A 19,980-nucleotide genomic window follows, 5' to 3' on the forward strand; every position below is an offset into this window, starting at 1 on the left:
ACTACAGATCTAATGGCATTAACAGTTTACAAGATGCACAAGAAACTGCTTGCACACTAACCTGGAAAGAGATCATTTTCCACACTTAAGAAATCATAGGTGAAGATTATCCTGAATATGATAGTAAAAGTGAGAGAGAACAATGACACTTGAGGAGAGGTGGGATGATTCTAAAGGAACAGCATTCTCACAATGTCATCAGGAAGTCTATTTCTCATAACTGTCTTCTTTATGTGTTGGATACAATAAAGATAGGGGTGGGAAAGAACAAACTGTAAAAAATGGAAGTGTGGAGGAAAAAAATGAAAATATCATAAAAATGTTGATACCCACCAATGGCGTCCATCCAGCATGGTCTTTAACATTGGGGTCTGCTCCATTTTTCAGTAAGTGTTCAACGGCTGATACATCACCCTAGAAGGGAAAAAAAAATCATTGCTAAACTTCTTTGGAAGTATAGACAGAACAAATTTAAATAAATGGGAGAGAACAGTAATAAGCTGCATCATTTTGATTGCAATTAAACCAAGACTTTCATTTAGACAATGTCAACCTACAAACTTTTACTCTTTCGAAAACAACACTGTTTATTAGTATAGTTTAGTCAGAAACACCTAAAAGCTTAATTTAAGTCAGGAGCAGACTGAATAAGGCACATCTGACGCACTATAAATAATTCAGAATACATAACTGGACAAGTGTGTGCAGACTGCAATCTATTGGCTAAGACTGACTGCAAGGATTAAGACCAGGTACATTTACCCAAAAATTACATGTCCTTCAAACCAAAAATTGTGTCAAACTAATCTAAATGACTAGCTAGAAATATGCACAAGTGAACCCGATTTATGTGCCTGTCTTAGAAACATCCAACTTGTATGACTAAAATACTGAAAGAAAAAGCAAAGAGAAAGTATTTCTATTTACTCTGTCAATTATTATGCAAGTTAAAGCTGCCAGCACCCATATATCATTGGCAGCTATGCTACCATCATAATTTCATTTCCATTCTGGCAGAACACTACAAGATATTCAAGTTTTGCTAAGGCATAGAGATGGAAACCATACAGGAAGGAAAGGGGAATGCTCGAGACAGAAATTACGGGGAGTAGAAGGAGGAGCCTAGAAGAATATAACCTACAATTCACCAGAATATCCACAAAATTGGTTAAAGTTTGGGACTTAACAGCTCCCAGACTCCCTGCTTATTAGAATTCTGAACCTGTGCTGTCAGACATTGCTTAGAGCATGAACAAGGCTCCTTCACCCCTGTCTATAACGCTGTTCGCTGGAATGCCTACTTTGTTGTGTTTCTATCACTTAATATTTTTATGCAAATAGGTTATTGGCCTATCACTCAACCCCAACCTGGAGGACCAGTTGACTGCTGTTCTTTTGGTCCCTATCTTTTCACTTGTCCAGCTTGATGGCCCTACCAGGAGTTAAAACTCCCACCAGCATAGTTCTCGGTCAGTGGAACACATAAGGCGTCCCACTGTGTCAAGGTGCAATCCCCAGGGAAGTCTGATTAGAACTGTCCTTAGCAAAATTTGTACTGCCAGCTACAAACCCCAAGATGGGAAGAGGGAAAAACCAGGCAAGAGGAGAAAGAAAGGAGGGGGGACATATAGAAGGAGAGACTAGGTAGGAAAAACCACAAGGGAGAAGTAAGAACTCCATGTGCCAAGAACCTAAGGCTACACAGATGGCAAAGAAAGGAGAGAAAAATAATTGGAAGTGGAAGACAGAACTGCAAACTTATATGGAGACAATATGGAATCAAACAGAATAGGTGAGATGAAATCTCCTGCTCTCATGGTGAAAGCTGAAACAAGGAAGGCTTCAAGTGCAGATCTATTGAAAACAGGGTCAGGGAACCCAAAAAGGTTAAAAACCAGCAGCTCTCTCTCTCAACAAAAAGCTGTGGAAGGAGTTAATACCTGAATCACAATGCACTAGCTGTAATTCTTGTGCCATCAGGTATATTAACTGAAAGAGATCCTAACCATTATTCCACTACCACACTACATACCTTAGAATTCACCTCTTTCTTTAAGAACAACGAATATGAGGCCCAAACTTGAGGACAGTATTAAACCAAATGAAGGAGAGCGTCAAACCTGTTCTATGATATCAAGGAACATTTCTGAGACCATGTAGAATAGCATTAATCCTCATTCTTTACAACCAAAGAAAACTCTTCCAAGACTCTGTTCAGCAGAAAAATAACCAGCAACTGATAAAAGAAATATTAACTCAACATTCACATAAAATGCTGAAAAGCTCTGACTTTATATCAGTCAACTGAATTTATATAACCAAGAGATATGTTCCATGCATTATAATCACAACCTAGACGCCCCCAGCAAAATGTTACATTTTAACCAATTAAAGAATATACTATTCTAGTTAGAATATTTTTTAGTCTCAAGGAAAGAGACACAAGTGGAAACCATGTACAAAGAGAAAATATTCACAAGCATGGGAGACAGTGAGCAGTACAACAGAGCTTTTCCCATAGATAAAAAGAATTACCTATGGTAAGTGACATCTGAGCTTCTCTTTTAAAATTATTAAGTTTGCAAACATATATAACAGTGGTTGATATTTTTGCAGTGTTCCCGTAGAGCAGTTAACACACCTAGCAAATAATTCAAATCTGGTGTGGGCATTAGGTACGTTAACTGCTCAGAATGTTAACATTCATATTACCAATCCATAAAATGCTAGTTTAATTTTTATTACAGTAAAATTGCGCTGCTGTTGACAACTAGAAGTACTGTTAACATGTACAGAATGAAAAAGGGTTAGAGTAAAACTAGAAAACTATAGCTCTATTGTAAACTGAGAAATGAGTGGGATTTTTTCCCTGAAAATGAGAAAAAAATCCATTTTGTTACCTAGGCTGTAAATGGAACTTCTCTTTTTACCACTTGCAATTCACAATAAAAGTGAAGGGAATGGGAGAGGAGCTTTCATTTCGATTACACACATGCACAATGACTGAACAGCTACTGTCAATCAGGATTAGAAGTGATGCATTAAGAAAGCTGTTTGTGGCCTAGAGACTGACAGAAGAAATATAGCCAGAAATTAAAGTTTAAATTTACAGCTGCAGGGCATGTTACTAGACTCATGGAAGTTATGTCTTCTGCACCCTGAACTTTTAAGAGGTTCTGAGAATGCATTCAACTACTTGACAGTGAATACTCGTTGAAAAAAGAAACATGCAAGGATAAAATAGGGGGGACAGATCTTCAACTGGCATCTACTAGGGATTCAATCTTGCTAAGTTCCAAGTTCCCGACAGTGCTCCAACGATACACTTAAAAACAAAATTAACTTTAAGCATGGACTTCAATGGGATAATTCACATGCTTACCAGGTAAGCCAGTGCCTTAAGCATTTTGCTGGGTCAGGGCCAGAGTGCTCAGCACCTGGCAGAATTGAGCCCCAATTGAGGATCTGATTCTATGTATCGTCCATCCCCATTTGGAAGGAATCAGGAAGAGAAGTGGTAATTTAATGTTCTTTGACAGTTTTCACCTGCTGCAAAGAAAACACAACAGGAGTCTCCATCTATACATAGTTTTTGTTAGTACTCACTTAACTAAAAAGCTCAGAAAACTTGCTTTGGCTTTTATTTTAAAGTAAGTTAAATTTCTCATGATCAGATACAAAATTATTTGCTTTATTCTACATGTTTTTGTGACTCTACGATAAGTCATCAATCCCCCTACCACACAATATTTGCACTGAGGTATGATACCACTAAAATATTTTGTGCCTCTTTGAGCTTACGCTAGCAAGGGCTTGTTATGTTAAGGTTAATGGAAAAAATGGGCCCAAAGAGTCATAGAATATCAAGGTTAGAAGGAAGCTCAGGAGGTCATCTAGTCCAATCCCCTGCTCAAAGCAGGACCAATCTCTAACTAAATCCCCAAATGGCCCCCTCAAGGATTGAACTCATAACCCTGAGTTTAGCAGGCCACTGCTCAAACCACTGAGCTATCTCTCCCCGCAAAAGTGTTAACATGACCCTGTCACTACACAAGACTAAACATTGAAACATGGCTTGGGGCTTCGAGTATAGCCACCTCAGCCTGTTTTGTCCCATAGAACTATCCTTAATAATCTTTTATTAAAGATACAGAAAAAAGGAAAAACAGTTAAAGCATTTGAATTTAAAGTACTAAGTAAGAATTTCATGTTAACAATATTTCTTATTCCTTTTAGTTGTATACAGTTTTGTTTTGTTTTAATAAGGAAAACCTTGTATGACACTATGTTAGATAGTATTAAATATGGTAACAACTGGGGATGGTTATCTGGGGAAGAGAGAAAAAAAGTTAGTTGAGATGGACTGGAGCTGATGTTGAAATCCGATTCTGCTTCCTTTCGACAAAAAAAAAAAAAAAAAAAAAAAAAAGGACAAATAGCCACAAAAGGATATAGAAAAGAATCTCAAAGATAGAAAATGCAGTTTCTGTGGTGTTCACGCTTACCTGCAACCCTGCTGTGGAGAAACATGTGCAGCACACAGTCTTACCAGCCATTCTGAGACCTGGTAAACTTGTATCAGCATCTCTGCATTAGGCTGTTTAAGACATTACTTAGAACTGCCTCTCTGGTTGCGGGCTCACAGCAGTGTTGTGAATCTCTTTCTTGGGTGGCTTAGCCAGAATTATTAAACAAAAGACAAGAGAGATAAGAAAAGATGGAGAAGGAAGGAACATGGCATGGGGGGGGGGCTGACAGCAGAAACCCAAATCTCATGTTCCGGGTGATTCTCAGGATTTAGCCAAAGCTCATGGAGGTGGCAATGTCATCTGGGTCCCTCTCTCTGGCCCTGCCTGGTCAGTTTAGGACATTTCTCAGGAGCAGACAGTAGATGTCCAATTGTGTCATGATGGATTCTTGGGTCCCAACAGATGACGGGGTAACAGCAACGATGGTAACGCTCTCTTTACAGTCCACCCATTTGCCAGCTTTAGATCCCTCAGAAGTCTTTCAAAAGGACCCAGGGGTTAATGGACAGAATAGCCCATCCCCTCATTATTTTGTCCACCAATTAGACCTTGTTTCCAACCCACCAATTTTTGGCCATTAATTTCCAATTCCATTCTCCTTTGTTTACTAGTTATGATCTTAATAATCTTTGGGTGACATGAGTAGACCTTTTAGTCTGGACGGATTCAGTCTCTCTCGCTTTTGCTGACTTTTATGAGTAATTTTATATAACTCACTGAGTTGGACTTCTCTGACCTTGATCAATTTAGAGTATAGGCCTCTGCCCAACAAATTTATTGGTAAGACTTGGGATTCTCCTACTTGGGAGAATACCGCCTGATGTTCATATGTTTGAGATAGGAAACGTTAGCTAGCTAAAGCTGATATAGTAAATTAATGGGGGGGGGGTATTGTTAATGAGTGAATAGCACCCCAAAGAAATAACTAGCTTGTGTACAGGAAGGACACCATCACAGGGTGCTGGGGGACAATTATCTGCTGGAGACAGACCAAGGGAAGGCCATTTTAAGCTGATTATCAAGGTTATGAATAGCAGCAATGAAAAATTACATGGTTCCGGTTAGCCTTCACTATGCTGCAGGTTGGGAAAGCTCCAAGAAGCAGAGCAGCATGAAAGGCACTGGAGCCACCTACCCGCAAATCTAGAAGACAGCATTGCATTGGTTTACGTGGAGAAGGATATTTTCACAGCCATCACCCCCAGCCCCAGCTCCCCTCCCCCCCTTTTTTAATGAAACCTTAGATTCTGCAGATGCTGATGGCACTTCCCCAGAAAAGCTTCCCATTTGGCATGGGCAAGTGGATTTTTTCAAGTCCTAATATCAATTGTATCAAATGCTAGTGCTGACAGATGGTTAAGAAAAGCAGCCAGCATCCCTTTCACTATTTTATAAAATTTCTCCCTTTTCTACTTCTATTAAAGATATTTTGCAACTTCCTTATACTAACCAGTGAGTTAAAGTTAATGGAGATATTAAGTGCCAGGATGGAAAAAATAAAGTACAATGAGAAGTAGAATATCACATGAAAGACTGAAGCTGAGACCAGGGGATAAGTCTACAGAATTTGACTCCCTCTCTACTTTCTAAAGCGCCAAGACTTCCTCTCTACTTTCTAAAGCGCCAAGTGATTTTACTATATTGCAAGTCAAACAAAAGAACCCAATACCTTGATCTAATGAGTGAACTACTTGATTGTTAAACAACCCAATTCCCCCCTCCCCCCCCCCCGCTCTTATTGCTTTCCCACATCTTATTTATAACTTATATTAAGTGGAGAAAGAGGATGACAAAGAATTAGAGAGCTAATAGTAATTGTGAATGCTCTGACTGAAACTTTAAAGAAAACAATCACCTCTGATTTCTTTAAAATTAATTTCCTCACCAGCAGATCATTTAGAGAGTAATGAGCATGGTGGCTCAGCACATATATTTGTAAGATAAAACATCCAAGAAGAGTTAAGCTCCAATCTCATAACTAAAACAAGACTGAGCTCTGTAAAAAGCAATATTTGTAGAACACTGGAAACAATTTTACATTCAACATTAATATTTGGGAAAGATTGCTGTGATCATGGTCAATTCTTGTATTTCTAAATTCAATATTTTAAGTAGTTATGAGGCTTTTATATTTGTCTGAAATACACTTAAACTGTCAGCTGTGAATTTCATTTGAAAAAGCCTGGAAATTATTGTCTACAATAGTCTACTTAGTATTACTACAGCACTTAGATTTAAAAGGACATAATCAACTTTAAATGTGGTCAATTTCAAACCAATTAAAGGCAGTAGCAGGTATTGCACCTGCTTCTGAGTTACCGTACCTATTCCTGAGGTTTTTCAATCAGTTTCCAGTTCTTAAAAAAACTGGATCTTTCTTCACTGTTGCTGTGTGAAAAAGCTCTATGTGGCTTAGGTATTTAAACTGATTGCCTTTTTTACATAAAACTTAACCACTCTAGTTGTTCTCAGTAAAAATACTAAGGTTTTGGGGACAGATGACTGGTGAATTGAACTTGTTGAAATGGAATCCAGAAGTCATTTTATAGAGGAGTTTGGAGTGTGGACATAGTAACCTTAGGCTCAGGAACACCGTGAAAGGAGGTTTATACCTTATGTGTCTGGATCTCTCTAGGAATGCAGCCCTAGAGCATACGTGATAAAGCTCAGTGGCTCAGATGAGATTACCCAACAGCCTTGACTGCACTAAATGCAAGTGCCATGAAAGTAAAGGGTCCAGTACTGCAGACTAAACTCGAACAGATACACAAAAATTGAGGATCCCTGTATAGAGAGGACAGATGCCAAGTAATCTTTTTACTAGCACCCAAAGCATGTCCTGATTGTCCCACACTGTTCCTTCAATTAAAATAAAGTTACCTAAATACACGTAAATTGCTTCCTGCTCCCAGAGTCGGAGTGCAATAGCTCTGTGCTTAGCTGCTACTTGTTTAGGGCATAAAGCTCAAAGTCTCTTCCCAACTAAATGTGCGATGCACCTGTGTTGTCCTCATCCCATCCCATGTTTTATCATTCTTCCCTCTTGCTGGACTTTATACTAGTGCTGCTTTCGCTCAGGGAGCCTTCCGTACAGTCTATCCTACCCAGTGGCCCTGCAGTTTGCAGGAGAAATACAGGAGAAATTTTATCTGAAGGGAATTTTATGCAGGAAGTTTACAGGATTCTCTAATTCCAGGCCAAATTTAAAACCCCGTGGTAACTATAAGCCAGAGGTGCAAGTTCCTGTGTTTTAATCACCACATATGTAGGGCAGTAGTTCTCTAATGTTTGGTAATAAAAGAATTTAGATAATTAAGCTGTGGGAGGACTGTGATGGAGTGGGGCTTTCCCCAACCGTTTAGATAATTTTAAAAGTATAAAAGGCCACATTTTGCACTTTAACTACTTGGAAATTTTACCTTTAATGAGTATGGAGGGTAATAAAAAACATGATTTCAGTTCACTAGGCAAATAGCTACATTCATTCTAATTTACGAATGCAATTCAGCATGAAGCTCATCCACTCTATAACCTTTTTTCAGAACCATTTTGCTTTTAGTATGTTTATTATTAGTGTAGAAGTAGTAAAATGGGAAAGAGCCCCACACACTTCCACCTTTGATTGATTTGGAATAGTACAATACACTTAGTTTTAATGCTTGATAATGTTGTTAATTATCTCTTTTAAAAGACAAAAAAAGTAAAATTCAATTAACTTTCATTAAGTGCAATGTATTAGGGCCTACAAGCTAATGAAAATAATATGGATTTTATAATTAATGAAGTCCCAGAGAATTTAGTTTTAATTCTGATTTTTTTTTACAAGACTGTTTCCATTACAGTGACAATTTGACAAACATGGGTGGATGAAGAAATCAGGAAAACAATGTTAGAAATACTGAGAAAAACTAATTGTGCTTGTGGAACTGAAATTGCTGACTGGGCTACCTTACATGTATTATAGTCCAAAATTCTCTAAGTTAAACTAACTTACATAAGAAGTCAAGTACAGAGATTATTCAACTCCCCTTTTTGTTTGTGTTATGTTCACTGTATACACCAGGGATCGGCAACCTTTCAGAAGTGCTGTGCCGAGTCTTCATTTATTCACTCTGATTTAAGGTTTCGCGTGCCAGTAATACATTTGAACGTTTTTAGAAGGTCTCTTTCTATAATATATAACTAAACTATTGTTGTATGTAAAGTAAATAAGGTTTTTAAAATGTTTAAGAAGCTTTATTTAAAATTAAATTAAAATGCAGAGCCCCCCGGACCGGTGGCCAGGACCCAGGCAGTGTGAGTGCCACTGAAAAAGTCAGTTCGCGTGCCACCTTTGGCACGCGTGCCATAGATGGCCTACCCCTGGTATACACCCTGAAACAAAAACACTTGCTGAAAGGTTGCAAGATAACACTACTTTACTTCTTTGAATCCAGAACCATAAAACACAAGCATCAAAACACACACACGAAGCAGGCTGTGCCCTAAGACAGAGAGGCATAATTCAACCCACCTGGCTTTTTACAGACTGACTGCTGAAGACCCAGATTGCATGCTTCCCTATGTGCACTCTTGCCTTCAACCAAGACTCGAAACCCCCTTAAAACTTAAAGCATAGCTTGTAATTTTAACAGTTTTCAGTACACCACAGCTTGCATTACACTGGTTCCTAGAGCACTGCATTAGCTGTAGTATGCACACTTAATACAGGATTGTTCCTGCCCTCAAGATTTTACAGTCTAAATACACAAGACAAGTGTGGAAGAAAAAGTATTATCTTCATTTTACAGAAGGGGAAGTGAAGCACAGAGAGATAAAGGGTATGTTTACATTACAATTAAAAACCAGGCTGGCCTGTGCCAGCTGAATGGGGCTCGGGCTATCTAACTGCAGACAGGGTGAACAAAAAATCAATGATTTAAAAAACAAACAAACAAACAATTGATTTTTTGTATTTAAATCTGATTTTTTTGGATAAAATGCTTTTTGAGGAAAAAACCTATCTAAAGATAGTTTTAATTAAGATACATTATAGCTCAAAGATATCTCATCATGGAATAGGGATTATAAATTGTAATTCTATAATATGAGACAATATATTCATGTAATGTTTAAGAAAAGTTTTGTAAATGAGTTCCAATAGTTCATGGATTAGGGACCCAATCTTATGGGGCTCTAGGGGTTTCTGTATAGATTCTTTCGGTTAATCTTTCCATCTATCCAATAGGACTCAGTGCTCAGTCTAGAAGATACCATCAGAGATGCTTAGTTTTGCAGTTCTCAAACTGTGGATTTGTGTCTCCAGAGATAACATGCTTGCTAACAGCAAAAATGTTTTTAAATAAATAAATAAATAAAGAGAGAGAGGTGAGAAATAACAGACTTCAACCCTATTGTCCCTCTGCAAATTTGTGTACACAGAGTCAATCCCTTACCTCTCTCTAAAAGTGCAAAGTTTCAAAAAGTTCAATGAATAGAAGATTGTTGGGGGCGGAATAGATCTGGACAAGGAGAAGAAGTCTGGAGATAAATGTGAGAAGGGAGGGACAGGCAGTAGAAACAAAAGTGAAACTGTTTGAGCAGCATATTCCAGAAGTCTTGAGGTCTTTCTGAGTGTAGCCTTCATTGATTTGAGATCTACCATACCATTCTCTCACTAGAAGGGAAAACCTATAAAGACAGCAGGCCGTAAAAGAGACCCAATTTGGGAATAAGAACCATTCAAGAAATATATGTTTGCTGATGATGTTTTAAAGAAAGTCACACCAGTGAACTGGTGGAAGTCACTTAAGCACTTGGATTCAGAGACTGCTGAAGTGATAATCTCACTTTTAACAGCAGTAGCTTCTTCTATTGGTGTAGAAAGAATATTTTCTTCCTTTGGACTAATTCATTCCAAATTTAGAAATCGTTTGGGACCTGAAAAAGCAGGAAAACTTGTTTTTCTTTTCCAGATTATGAACAAACAAGAAAATGAAGGTGAAGACGACTGAGTTAGCTGCAGATGCCAATATTTTAAGTTTCACATGTTGACCTGGCTGACAGAGTTAAATGTAATAAAAAAAAAAATTGACTATTTTAGTTAAAACAATTTTAACAAAAACAAACCTGATTTTAAACAACTTGAACATTTAATTAAATTGAAAAATTCATATGCTTCTTTTGTTAAAATATTATGTTTACTGTTGAAGAAAAAAATCCAGAACACATAACGTTGTTGTTTTAGTTAAATAAAACAATGTAAATGTCTGTCTGATGATGTTCTCCTCCTAATACAGCCTGGCAAGAAAATCCTCCAAATATTAATGATTAACCTGTTGAATTGGAGATAGTTCGCCTCCCAATGACTTCATAAATATCTGCTTCAATTACCTTTGGTAAATGAAATAACCAATCATTCATTTTCTGATATAGCTGTAAAACTAATCTGAAAAGTTTTCATAATAAATCTCTTTAAAAATGCATAGTGTGTACCTTCTAAAAATGAAACCTACATCTATCTTGGAGTTGTGAAGAATATGTATTAAGGTTATAACAATCAACAGGAATGCACTTTTTTGTAGAAATTCATGATTAAATCGAGTCTTCCTGACTAGTGATTTAAATCAAACCCACCCGGACTGCAGTGTAGATATTTCAGCACAGGCTGAAGCGTGGGCTTTAGGATCCCATGAGGTGGGGGAGTCCCAGTGCTCGAGGTCAAACCTGAATGTCTACACTTAAAGGCAGTCACATTCTATTTTAGGGCAACAGAGAAGCCCCATCTAATTAAACCAATAATTAATAATACTGGGTGTTTTTTAATGCAAACAAAGAAAATAAGGAAAATTGTACTAGTACTAATGAGGAACAGCACCAGATTTCCATTTTTAGCTCACTGACTATAAACATCAAGAAAACTGTACCTTGATAATTGCGCCTTATTGACTTCTCTTAGTTTACTGTGAATCTCACGATAAGCTGCATAGCTGCTCTTTTCCCCCTCTCAAAAATACATTGAAGATACTGCAATCTTGAAGGGAAAGTGTGGGAAAGCTGTCAAGATAAGTCAAATTTTAGGACAATCAATCCTGACAGAATCCCTTAAAAAAATCCCCCTGGAAATATACAGGGGTAGTCTGTAAGCAGCATTTTAATAATAAAAGATGAGTATGCTGAATTTGTGAACTGAGATAATAGCAGGACCATCCTTAGAGCTCTCAAGTCACTAACTACAGTATATAATTGTCTCTACCATGACTAATTAAGTATAAATGATTTCAAACAGAGGATTTGTACTCATAACCCATAGGTTCTACTTCCATTTAATCAAATGGAAGAATTGTTTCATAAGCAGCAGGTGAGAACTGCTATAATGCCTCCATGAAAGGCAGAAAACAGTTATTTATCAAGGAAATTCTTTAACTCTACAAATAGAAATGCTGTGTATCAATGTCGGGATATTTACAGGCATATCAATTCTAGAGGTACAGGAATTTTATTGATGAGACTATTTCTTTTATGTATGATTTAGTACAAAATACATTTAAAGTGCTAATGCACAAAGCACAAGTTCTTTGAAATGACCTGAGATAACGTTACCAAAGTTTTCCATATGTGAGACTTCTGTCTGATCCCCCTAAAAGAGAACTTGAGGTGCTGTACAACCCCTCTTAAGAGGAACCAACTTAAAAAGGTCATTTATGTCAAACAGTTTTATTTGCTATTATAACACCTATGATTACTATAGCCAAAAAGAGAATGAAAAAAATATCCCTCCCCTTCTTGTTTATTTAGTGAACTTGACAACAATGATTACACAGGGGGAAACAGTTAACTAAGTACAAACCGTTTTTCCTGTTTGTGTGGGTCTTTCACACAGCAACAAGGGAGAGGAAAAACCGTTTTAAAGAAATAGGAGCATGCCACTGCAACACTGCAGAAAGCTGACAAAGGGACTCTCTGACTGTAAAACATCAGGGAAACTGGCAGGTTTGATCACAGATGAATAAACACTGTAAATGCAAAGCATCATTAAAAAAAATCAAATTGCATCCAGGAATCCTAACTCTCAGTCTCCTGCTATAACTATCAGATCATCCCCTCTTCTCCCAGAGACAGGAACACAGTACAAAAATCCTGATACGCAGCAATCCACCTCTGTCTACCAAACAGTTACATGACTGAATTTTTGCTTTCAATTTTGTTTAAGAAAACCATAGAAAGTCCATCTAAAAAGTGATACTAGAAGATTATTATTAGTGCTGTAAAGTCAAGGTCTAGAAAACTAGGCAATGCCAGTATTCAGGTAGTCTTGTGCAACATTAATTATAGTTAAATAATCTAGCTCCAATGTTGATGTGGTCATTGAACAGCCAACCAATTAATTGTTAAGGTCACCTAGCAGGGTAGACTTGAAATATCAAAAATAAACCCAAAGACAATGTCGATCACACATTCAACTTTTTAGCATATACAATATCTTTAGAACAAAGCCTAGACAGAGATCACTTTCTGGAAGTCATGTGCAAGACAATCCTAGCCGATGTTGGAGTGCACACTGAAATTTCCAAGGGTAACAGTCTACAAGAACCACACCTTTGACATCAATTTGGAGAAACCAGGGTATTTCTACACTGGGGGGAAGGGGGACATACCCCAGCGAGTGTCAGAGCCAGGGCAAACTGAATAAGGCTTGCAGGACTCACGCTGTGGGCCTGAAAACAGCAGCATAGATGTCCCCGCTTGGGCTGGAGCCCAGGCTCTGAAACCTGGCAAAGGGGGTGGGTCTCAGGGTATGCCTACACTACAATTAAACCCCCATGCCAGCTGACTTAAGCTACAAGGCTGTTTAACTGCGCTATAGACCTTCAGGCTCGGGCTGGAGCCCGGGCTCTGGGACCTTGCAAGGGGGGAGGGTTCCAGACCCTGGGCTCCAGCCTGAGCCTGAATGCCTACACTACAATTAAACAGGCTCTTGCCCGAGGTGGAGTCAGCTGACACGGGCCAGCCATGGGTGTTTAATTGCAGTGTAGACAGACTCTCAGAGCCCAGGCTCCAGCTTGAGTAGGAACATCTACACTGCTCTTTTTAGCCCCCTACCACAAGGCTGAGTCAGTTGACCTCCAGCTCCGAGAATCACTGCCATAAGGCTTTGGTTTTGTTTGTTTGGGGGGGGAGGAGGGGCGGTGTTTGCAGTGTAGACATACCCGCATTACACCTGGTGATCTACACAACAGCAGAACCATAAAAATTGGCCCTGCCCCAGAAAAACATAAGATATGGAACTAATGTTGTAATTTTAAAGTGACAGTCTGAAAAACATTTGCACTTGTCTTAAAGTGACCACTGAACCATTGTCTCAAACCAGAAGAATAAGAAAGTCCTACCTTGATGGAAGCAACGTGGAGCAAGGACTCTCCTCTGTGATTCCTTTTGGTAGTTGTGTTATTACTAGGAGACTTCTTCAAGAGGGAAGGGCTGGGTGTTGTTTCCATTTGATTATGAGTATTTGAAGTGAATGGGGTAGAGGGAGTTTTCGAAAGTGAAGGGCTAATGATTTCTTGAAAAATTGCAGAGCTTCTTGTCTTTGATAAGGAGCCACCAGTAAGTTCAAATGCCGGAGAGGAGATATGAACTGGAGTTCCATGTTCAGTAGTTGGAGAGATTTTAACAGTGCTCATGGCAGTTACCTCAGGATTGCAAACACCCTGGTTGACTGAGTGCGTATCAGCACGCTGATCACTTCTTCTCAGTCTTTTAGCATGAGATATAGTGGGGGATATGGACTGCTGCCTTCCGCGCTTTAAAGGAGTAATTTCATTTTCTGATGGCAGAGGTTTCTCTGTATTAAAACTATTCATTGTGTTAACTTGTGCAGAGCTATCTTTATCCTCTATGGGTTTTACTTGTGTGGCCATTTCCAAGTGGGACTCTCTTCCATCCTTAAGGTCGGTTTCCATTACAAACTCCTGTCCTATCGTCTCTTCCGTACTATGTGGTTCAGGGCTGCATAAAACTAATGACTGGCTGCAAAAGGTCACAGTCTTTTCTTTAAATTCATCTTGGGTCTCCCCTTCGGTTCCACTGCCCTCTTTCTGCTTTTCCTTCTCTATACCCCACACTTTGTTGATGTCTGCTAGACTCTTTTTCTTCAGTTTTTTCTTCGATCTGTGTGGTGGTGGTTCCTTGGTCATCTTGGAAGGCTTCTCTTGAGGAGGAGAAGGAAGGAAGTCAAAAGTAGAAGATGGGCCCTGGTTAATGCAACCACTATTAGTCACCAGTTGATTCTGCTTCTGAAGGGAACTATTGTTTAGCACACATCTGATCTTCCTACTGCGTGGGCTGAACCACATTTTTATCTGCTTCTTCTTACTTCTTGTTTCATGATCAGGACCTACTGACGTGAACAAGTCTTCTGCAGAATCTGGTAGGAGACAGGGATTTTTTAAAATGAGCTTTAAGGCCAATATCAGCTGTTTACCATTCTGGAAATAGAACTGTAAATCAAAATTTTGAATATTAAAAATGGAAGCCTTTATGAGATTGTAATAAATGTATTACTTCTATTTCAGTGCATTAAATTTCCAGCCATAATTTTGTCTTCTCCACATCTTCTATTTTTAGAATTAGTAGCAGTACCCACTCTTCTAACTCAAGCAGTAGTAAGTTTATGGATACCAGACAGGCATGCTACTTTCCTGCTCCCCAACAGAAAGGAGTTTGAGAGAATTTCACTTTTAACAAAATTCACATGAAAAATTGCAGACAGATCTGACAAAAAACTCCTTAGTGTAGCAGTCAAACGCCAAAACAAATATTTCCAATACTCTTCAGAAATTACATTTCAAGATAGAAGGCTTTCCTATCCTTAGCTAAATTACCCTACTTATCCCTCCAATTAAGTGTAGTTAAATATTTGGAGATTCAGTTTAAAAAAAAAAAAAAAAAAAAAAGAGAGAGAGAGAGACATATGGCATTAGGCTGAGATTTACTTCAAAAACAATACAACCTCAGGCTAGCTGGATCATTTAAATATCCAGTAATAGCTACAGTATATAGGCATGATGGTTGTCAACTACAGCATTATAGATTCTCCGCTTACTTTAAGGAATGGGTTTGATGGAAAGTTAAAATTAAGACAAATCCTGTAACTAGTTACCCTTCGTAAAGATCTCAGATCCAATTTTGTTTTAACAATGGTAGCTAAAAAAGGAAGGGCTCAATTGCAAACAGATGCACAATATAAAATGCAGATAATATTTATTTTCATCTTGTCTTCACTGTTTACACAACTAGCAGAGTCTACTCTAAAATATTTACCGTGATATAACTATCATTCACCTCTATGGACTAGAGAACAAGAGTTAAATAAATTTGCAAGAGTCATGTGTGTAGAGATATTGTACCAGCCCAGATTATTTTTACACATATAGCACAATAAGACACAAGTCCTAGAGATACCGTGATGACAGGCACGATCTTTCAGTAGTACAAATTCTAAAGCAATATTAATCCCATTAAACATTTGCACAGCAAGTTGTGCTTCGGATGTACCACTTGTGGCATGAATAGTGCTTGGAAAATGGATTACAAAGATTCTCAAACTGATCTGTGGACTACTGATGGTAAACAGAGGGCTGGCTGGTCACATGGAAGTGGGACTCCTCATTTTCAGATTAGTTGAATTAAAAGAAGGCCGAAAATATACTGAATACTTTCCTAGTATTTTTCCTATAAGCAATTGCTTCTGTTGCTATATGGATGTTGCATAATTATTAATAGGAGGGGATATATTCAAAAGACTATTAAGATGTGGTCTACACTCTGAGAAAGTTTGAGTATTCCCTGATTTCCAGAAACCTACTAGCCACAGGCCAATATAAAAAATGAGCCATAAAAATTTAGCTGCCTACCTAGCTTCTAGGAAGGGGATTACTGGACTCTTACAAAGTATTGTCCCTGGACCCTCTCCAGAAGCTTCATCTTTCAGAAGAACCATTGCTTAGTAGTATCAGCTATATGTGAATCTCTTCACCTGGTGACTGGAAAAAAGCAGCAACACTCACTCGCCTACCTATTTAGGGACTCTCATATGGGGGGAGAAGAGACAATTAGGACAAGTGCCAACTCTACTTCTAGGATGCATTTACAGATGCAGAGGCTTTTTCAGAGTTCTGTGAGAAAGAGGAGACACGCCTGAGACATTGAACCCTCATCAACTCCTCCTTTCTATAAACCCATTGAAGATTAACATGTGTCCAGTTGGGGAGGAAGACAATGGATCTCATAGAATATCAGGGTTGGAAGGGACCTCGGGAGGTCATCTAGGTCCAACCCCCTGCTCAAAGCAGGACCCATCCCCAACTAAATCCCCAAATGGCCCCCTCAAGGATTGAACTCACAACCCTGGGTTTAGCAGGCCAATGCTCAAACCACCGAGCTATCTCCCTCCCCCTTCAATTCTATCTGCAGAAGGATGTTCACATGGATCTATGTTACAGTTTAAGAATTGTATATTAGCTACAAAAAGGAAGTTCTCACAGTCATTTATACAAAGAGGGCATTACACTGATAACTAAAAACACTCAAATTAAGCCTTCTTCAGAAAAAAGTTGCAAGAAGATTTTGATCCAAAGGAATCATATGCTGCTTCCAAGATGGAAACAAAAAGTTAATACAATTTGCACCTTAATGTAAATGAAGAAAGTTAGTTGTATGTGTTTAAAAGTTAATTCTTAATTCCACTTATATAAATCTCACCCCAAAATTTAAAAATTATATATTTAATAGGACAGACAGATCAACACAGCAGAATTTGCTAATTCTGGATTACCTGAAGCATTTACAATAATGTAAAACGACAACCCACTCTACCAGTATTAAAACCAGCCTATAAAAACTCCAGCAAATTTACTCTTGATTACCTACATGCTAAACATAATATTCATATACATGATAAATTAACAGAAACATCTCTATTCACAAAGTCCGGTTTATTTTCACATAATAAAACCAAGTTTCTTAATGCTGACATTTAACAGAAATCAATTCTGTGGATTTTAAAATGATTCAGACCAGACAAAAATATTATGAGGTACAGAGAAACTTAACGCTAAAGAGCTCCATATTCAAGTTTTTGCTGTAATGCAATAATAAACTGTAGAGGAAAAAGAAGCAATTAGAAAATGTGTCTTAGCTATCATTAATCTGCATCAAAGGAATATAATGATGCACATTGTGTGTCTTTCAAATTATTCTCTATTATGGGTTTCAGAACAGAAGTTGAGAAATCTCTTTGACAAACTAGTCCCTTATTAAAAATCAAAGGGAAGTGCTTTGGTACCATCTGTGCAACATTAGTGCCTTCACTGAAGAATGATTATTTTGCAAGTTAAGTATTCATCACTGGGGGGGGGGGAGGGGAAAGAAAAAGAAATTCCAGCTATTCAAACACTCGTCTTTAGCTATTATGAAAAATGTCACAGCACACACAAAATGCAATGTAATCTCTTACAGAAGGCATCCGATATGTTTCCCTCCACACCAAAAAATTAGAAACTAAATTGTGATCTATAAAGGCTAATCAAAGTTAATCTTTTTTGCTGCCCACCAGCATCAATGTGTGCTTAACAGGATCTGACCAACACCTGTAAAGTCTGGTTTAATATAAGGAAGGGAAAGAGAATTTAAAAAAGCTTTTAATTTAACTATTAGTCTAAGGTATATGATGTTATGAAGAATAAGATAAAATTATCTATAAATGGTTGTCAGGAAAATTTATGACAGACAATCTCTTCTCTTTAAAGTACATTGAACTGAGAAAATCTGCTGAAGTATTTAGAAGCTAATTTTGAAAAGTATTACTGTAAATCAGGCTTCTTTATCTCTAGTATGCCATATATTATGTCCATGATTCGACAAGTTCTTCCTAATTACCCACCGTAATTACAGTAATTATATACTTTCTAGTAAATGCAGGTAATAAGGTTCACTTGGAAAGGGAATTGTCAAAAATGGTGAAACAAAAAAGCCTTGCAACTCTGGGGATGACAGAGCTGTTAATGACAATAATTCAGAGGAGCAGTTTATCTCCTCCTTCCCAGTGGAGAAGAGGACTTTTGTATTTTGGGAAAGGGAGAAGAGTATTGAAAGTCAAATAAAAGTCATTATTAGCAACTGCAGCAACATACACAATATTTCAGGTGAAGGTGTTAGTAGTGAAAGGTTTTTGTAGTTCTAGGAGACGTCTTCAAAAAATTTAATTCTTCATAATATACAGAGAGTACATGTACAAATCTAGAGAACATCAAGACAAGAACACAGTTAACTGCAATTCTACTAGACATATGGCATGCTTTAATGCACAGATAGAAAAGATGGAAGTCAGTATGCAGGCACATTAGTTGATTTTCTATTATATGCTCCATTTTGTGCCATATATGGGTATAATCAAGCCCTTACTATGTCACAATTGCTTGTATTCAAGATTTCATAAAATAGTTTAATTGTTTAAGGAGCAGCATCATAGATTCAATGCTGGCTAAACAAGATACATTCTTAAGGTATTCTAATTTTTAATTTAATTGCATGTGAATTAAAAATTTAACTGTTCCATTAACACATTTAATAACTGTATTGCCACCTGCAGGCTGTTTTTTATAACACAATTCCAATATTAACTACTTTTTCTTTTAAGATGTATAGATTCAAGTCTACGCAATTGCAGAACTTACTTTACAATTGCAGATTTGTTCTCCATATTTGTGGTATAAAAAGGTGGTTAAAGAGATAGCACTTTTTTGAGAGAAAGAGAGAGCAGAGCACAAATCCAACAAATCAAAGTTCTCCACTTAGGTCTACATACTACCAGCCACTTATACTCAAGGGCAACAGAAATCTGACTACTTTGTTTTCTTGTCTATTAGAGAGCATGTTGCTTAAGACTGGCTCCAAATGCAGGATCCCAAGTGTATATACTAAAAGATGGTCTCTCACCAACAGAAGTTGGTCTAACAAAATAAATAAATAAATAAATAAATAAATTACCTCACCCACTTTGTCTCTCTAATATCCTGGGACCGACACAGCTACAACTACACTGCATACAAAAGCTGGTCTTAGCACTTAAGACACTGAACTGGAAGTCAGTCATGGGCCCCACCTCAAGTTTTGCCTCAGACCTCAGGCCACTCAATCTCTAAAATGAGAGTTAAAAAAAACAAAACAAAAAAAAAACCCTTCCTTTCTCTCACCCCCCGTCTTGTCTATTTAGACTGGCGGCTCTTCAGAGCAAGGGTTATCAGACTAGGTGCCTTTATAGCAACAAGGACAATGTGGCCAAGATCACCGTTGAGGACTATGCGTGCTAACTGACAAAAGAGACCCCATATTCTGGATCCAGTTTTTCACTTGAGGCTCCAACAGCAGGAGTCCAGGACAGACACTTTTTTCTGTGTGCTGCAGGCTAGCT

The 19,980-nt window shown here is 37.9% G+C and overlaps 1 protein-coding gene across 1 annotated transcript in view; it reads right to left on the bottom strand.

The window, feature by feature from the left end:
• BARD1 (BRCA1 associated RING domain 1) overlaps positions 1–19,980 on the bottom strand; it is a 68,577-nt gene that overhangs the window by 39,058 nt on the left and 9,539 nt on the right. The window contains exons 4-5 of the mRNA XM_065413569.1: positions 13,898–14,934; positions 334–414 (exon numbers count right to left, since the gene is read on the bottom strand). Coding sequence (XP_065269641.1) covers positions 334–414; positions 13,898–14,934 — 1,118 coding nt within the window. The remainder of the gene's footprint in view (positions 1–333; positions 415–13,897; positions 14,935–19,980) is intronic.

The sequence above is a fragment of the Emys orbicularis genome, chromosome 11 (genome assembly GCF_028017835.1).
Source record: "Emys orbicularis isolate rEmyOrb1 chromosome 11, rEmyOrb1.hap1, whole genome shotgun sequence".
Lineage (NCBI taxonomy): Eukaryota > Metazoa > Chordata > Testudines > Emydidae > Emys > Emys orbicularis.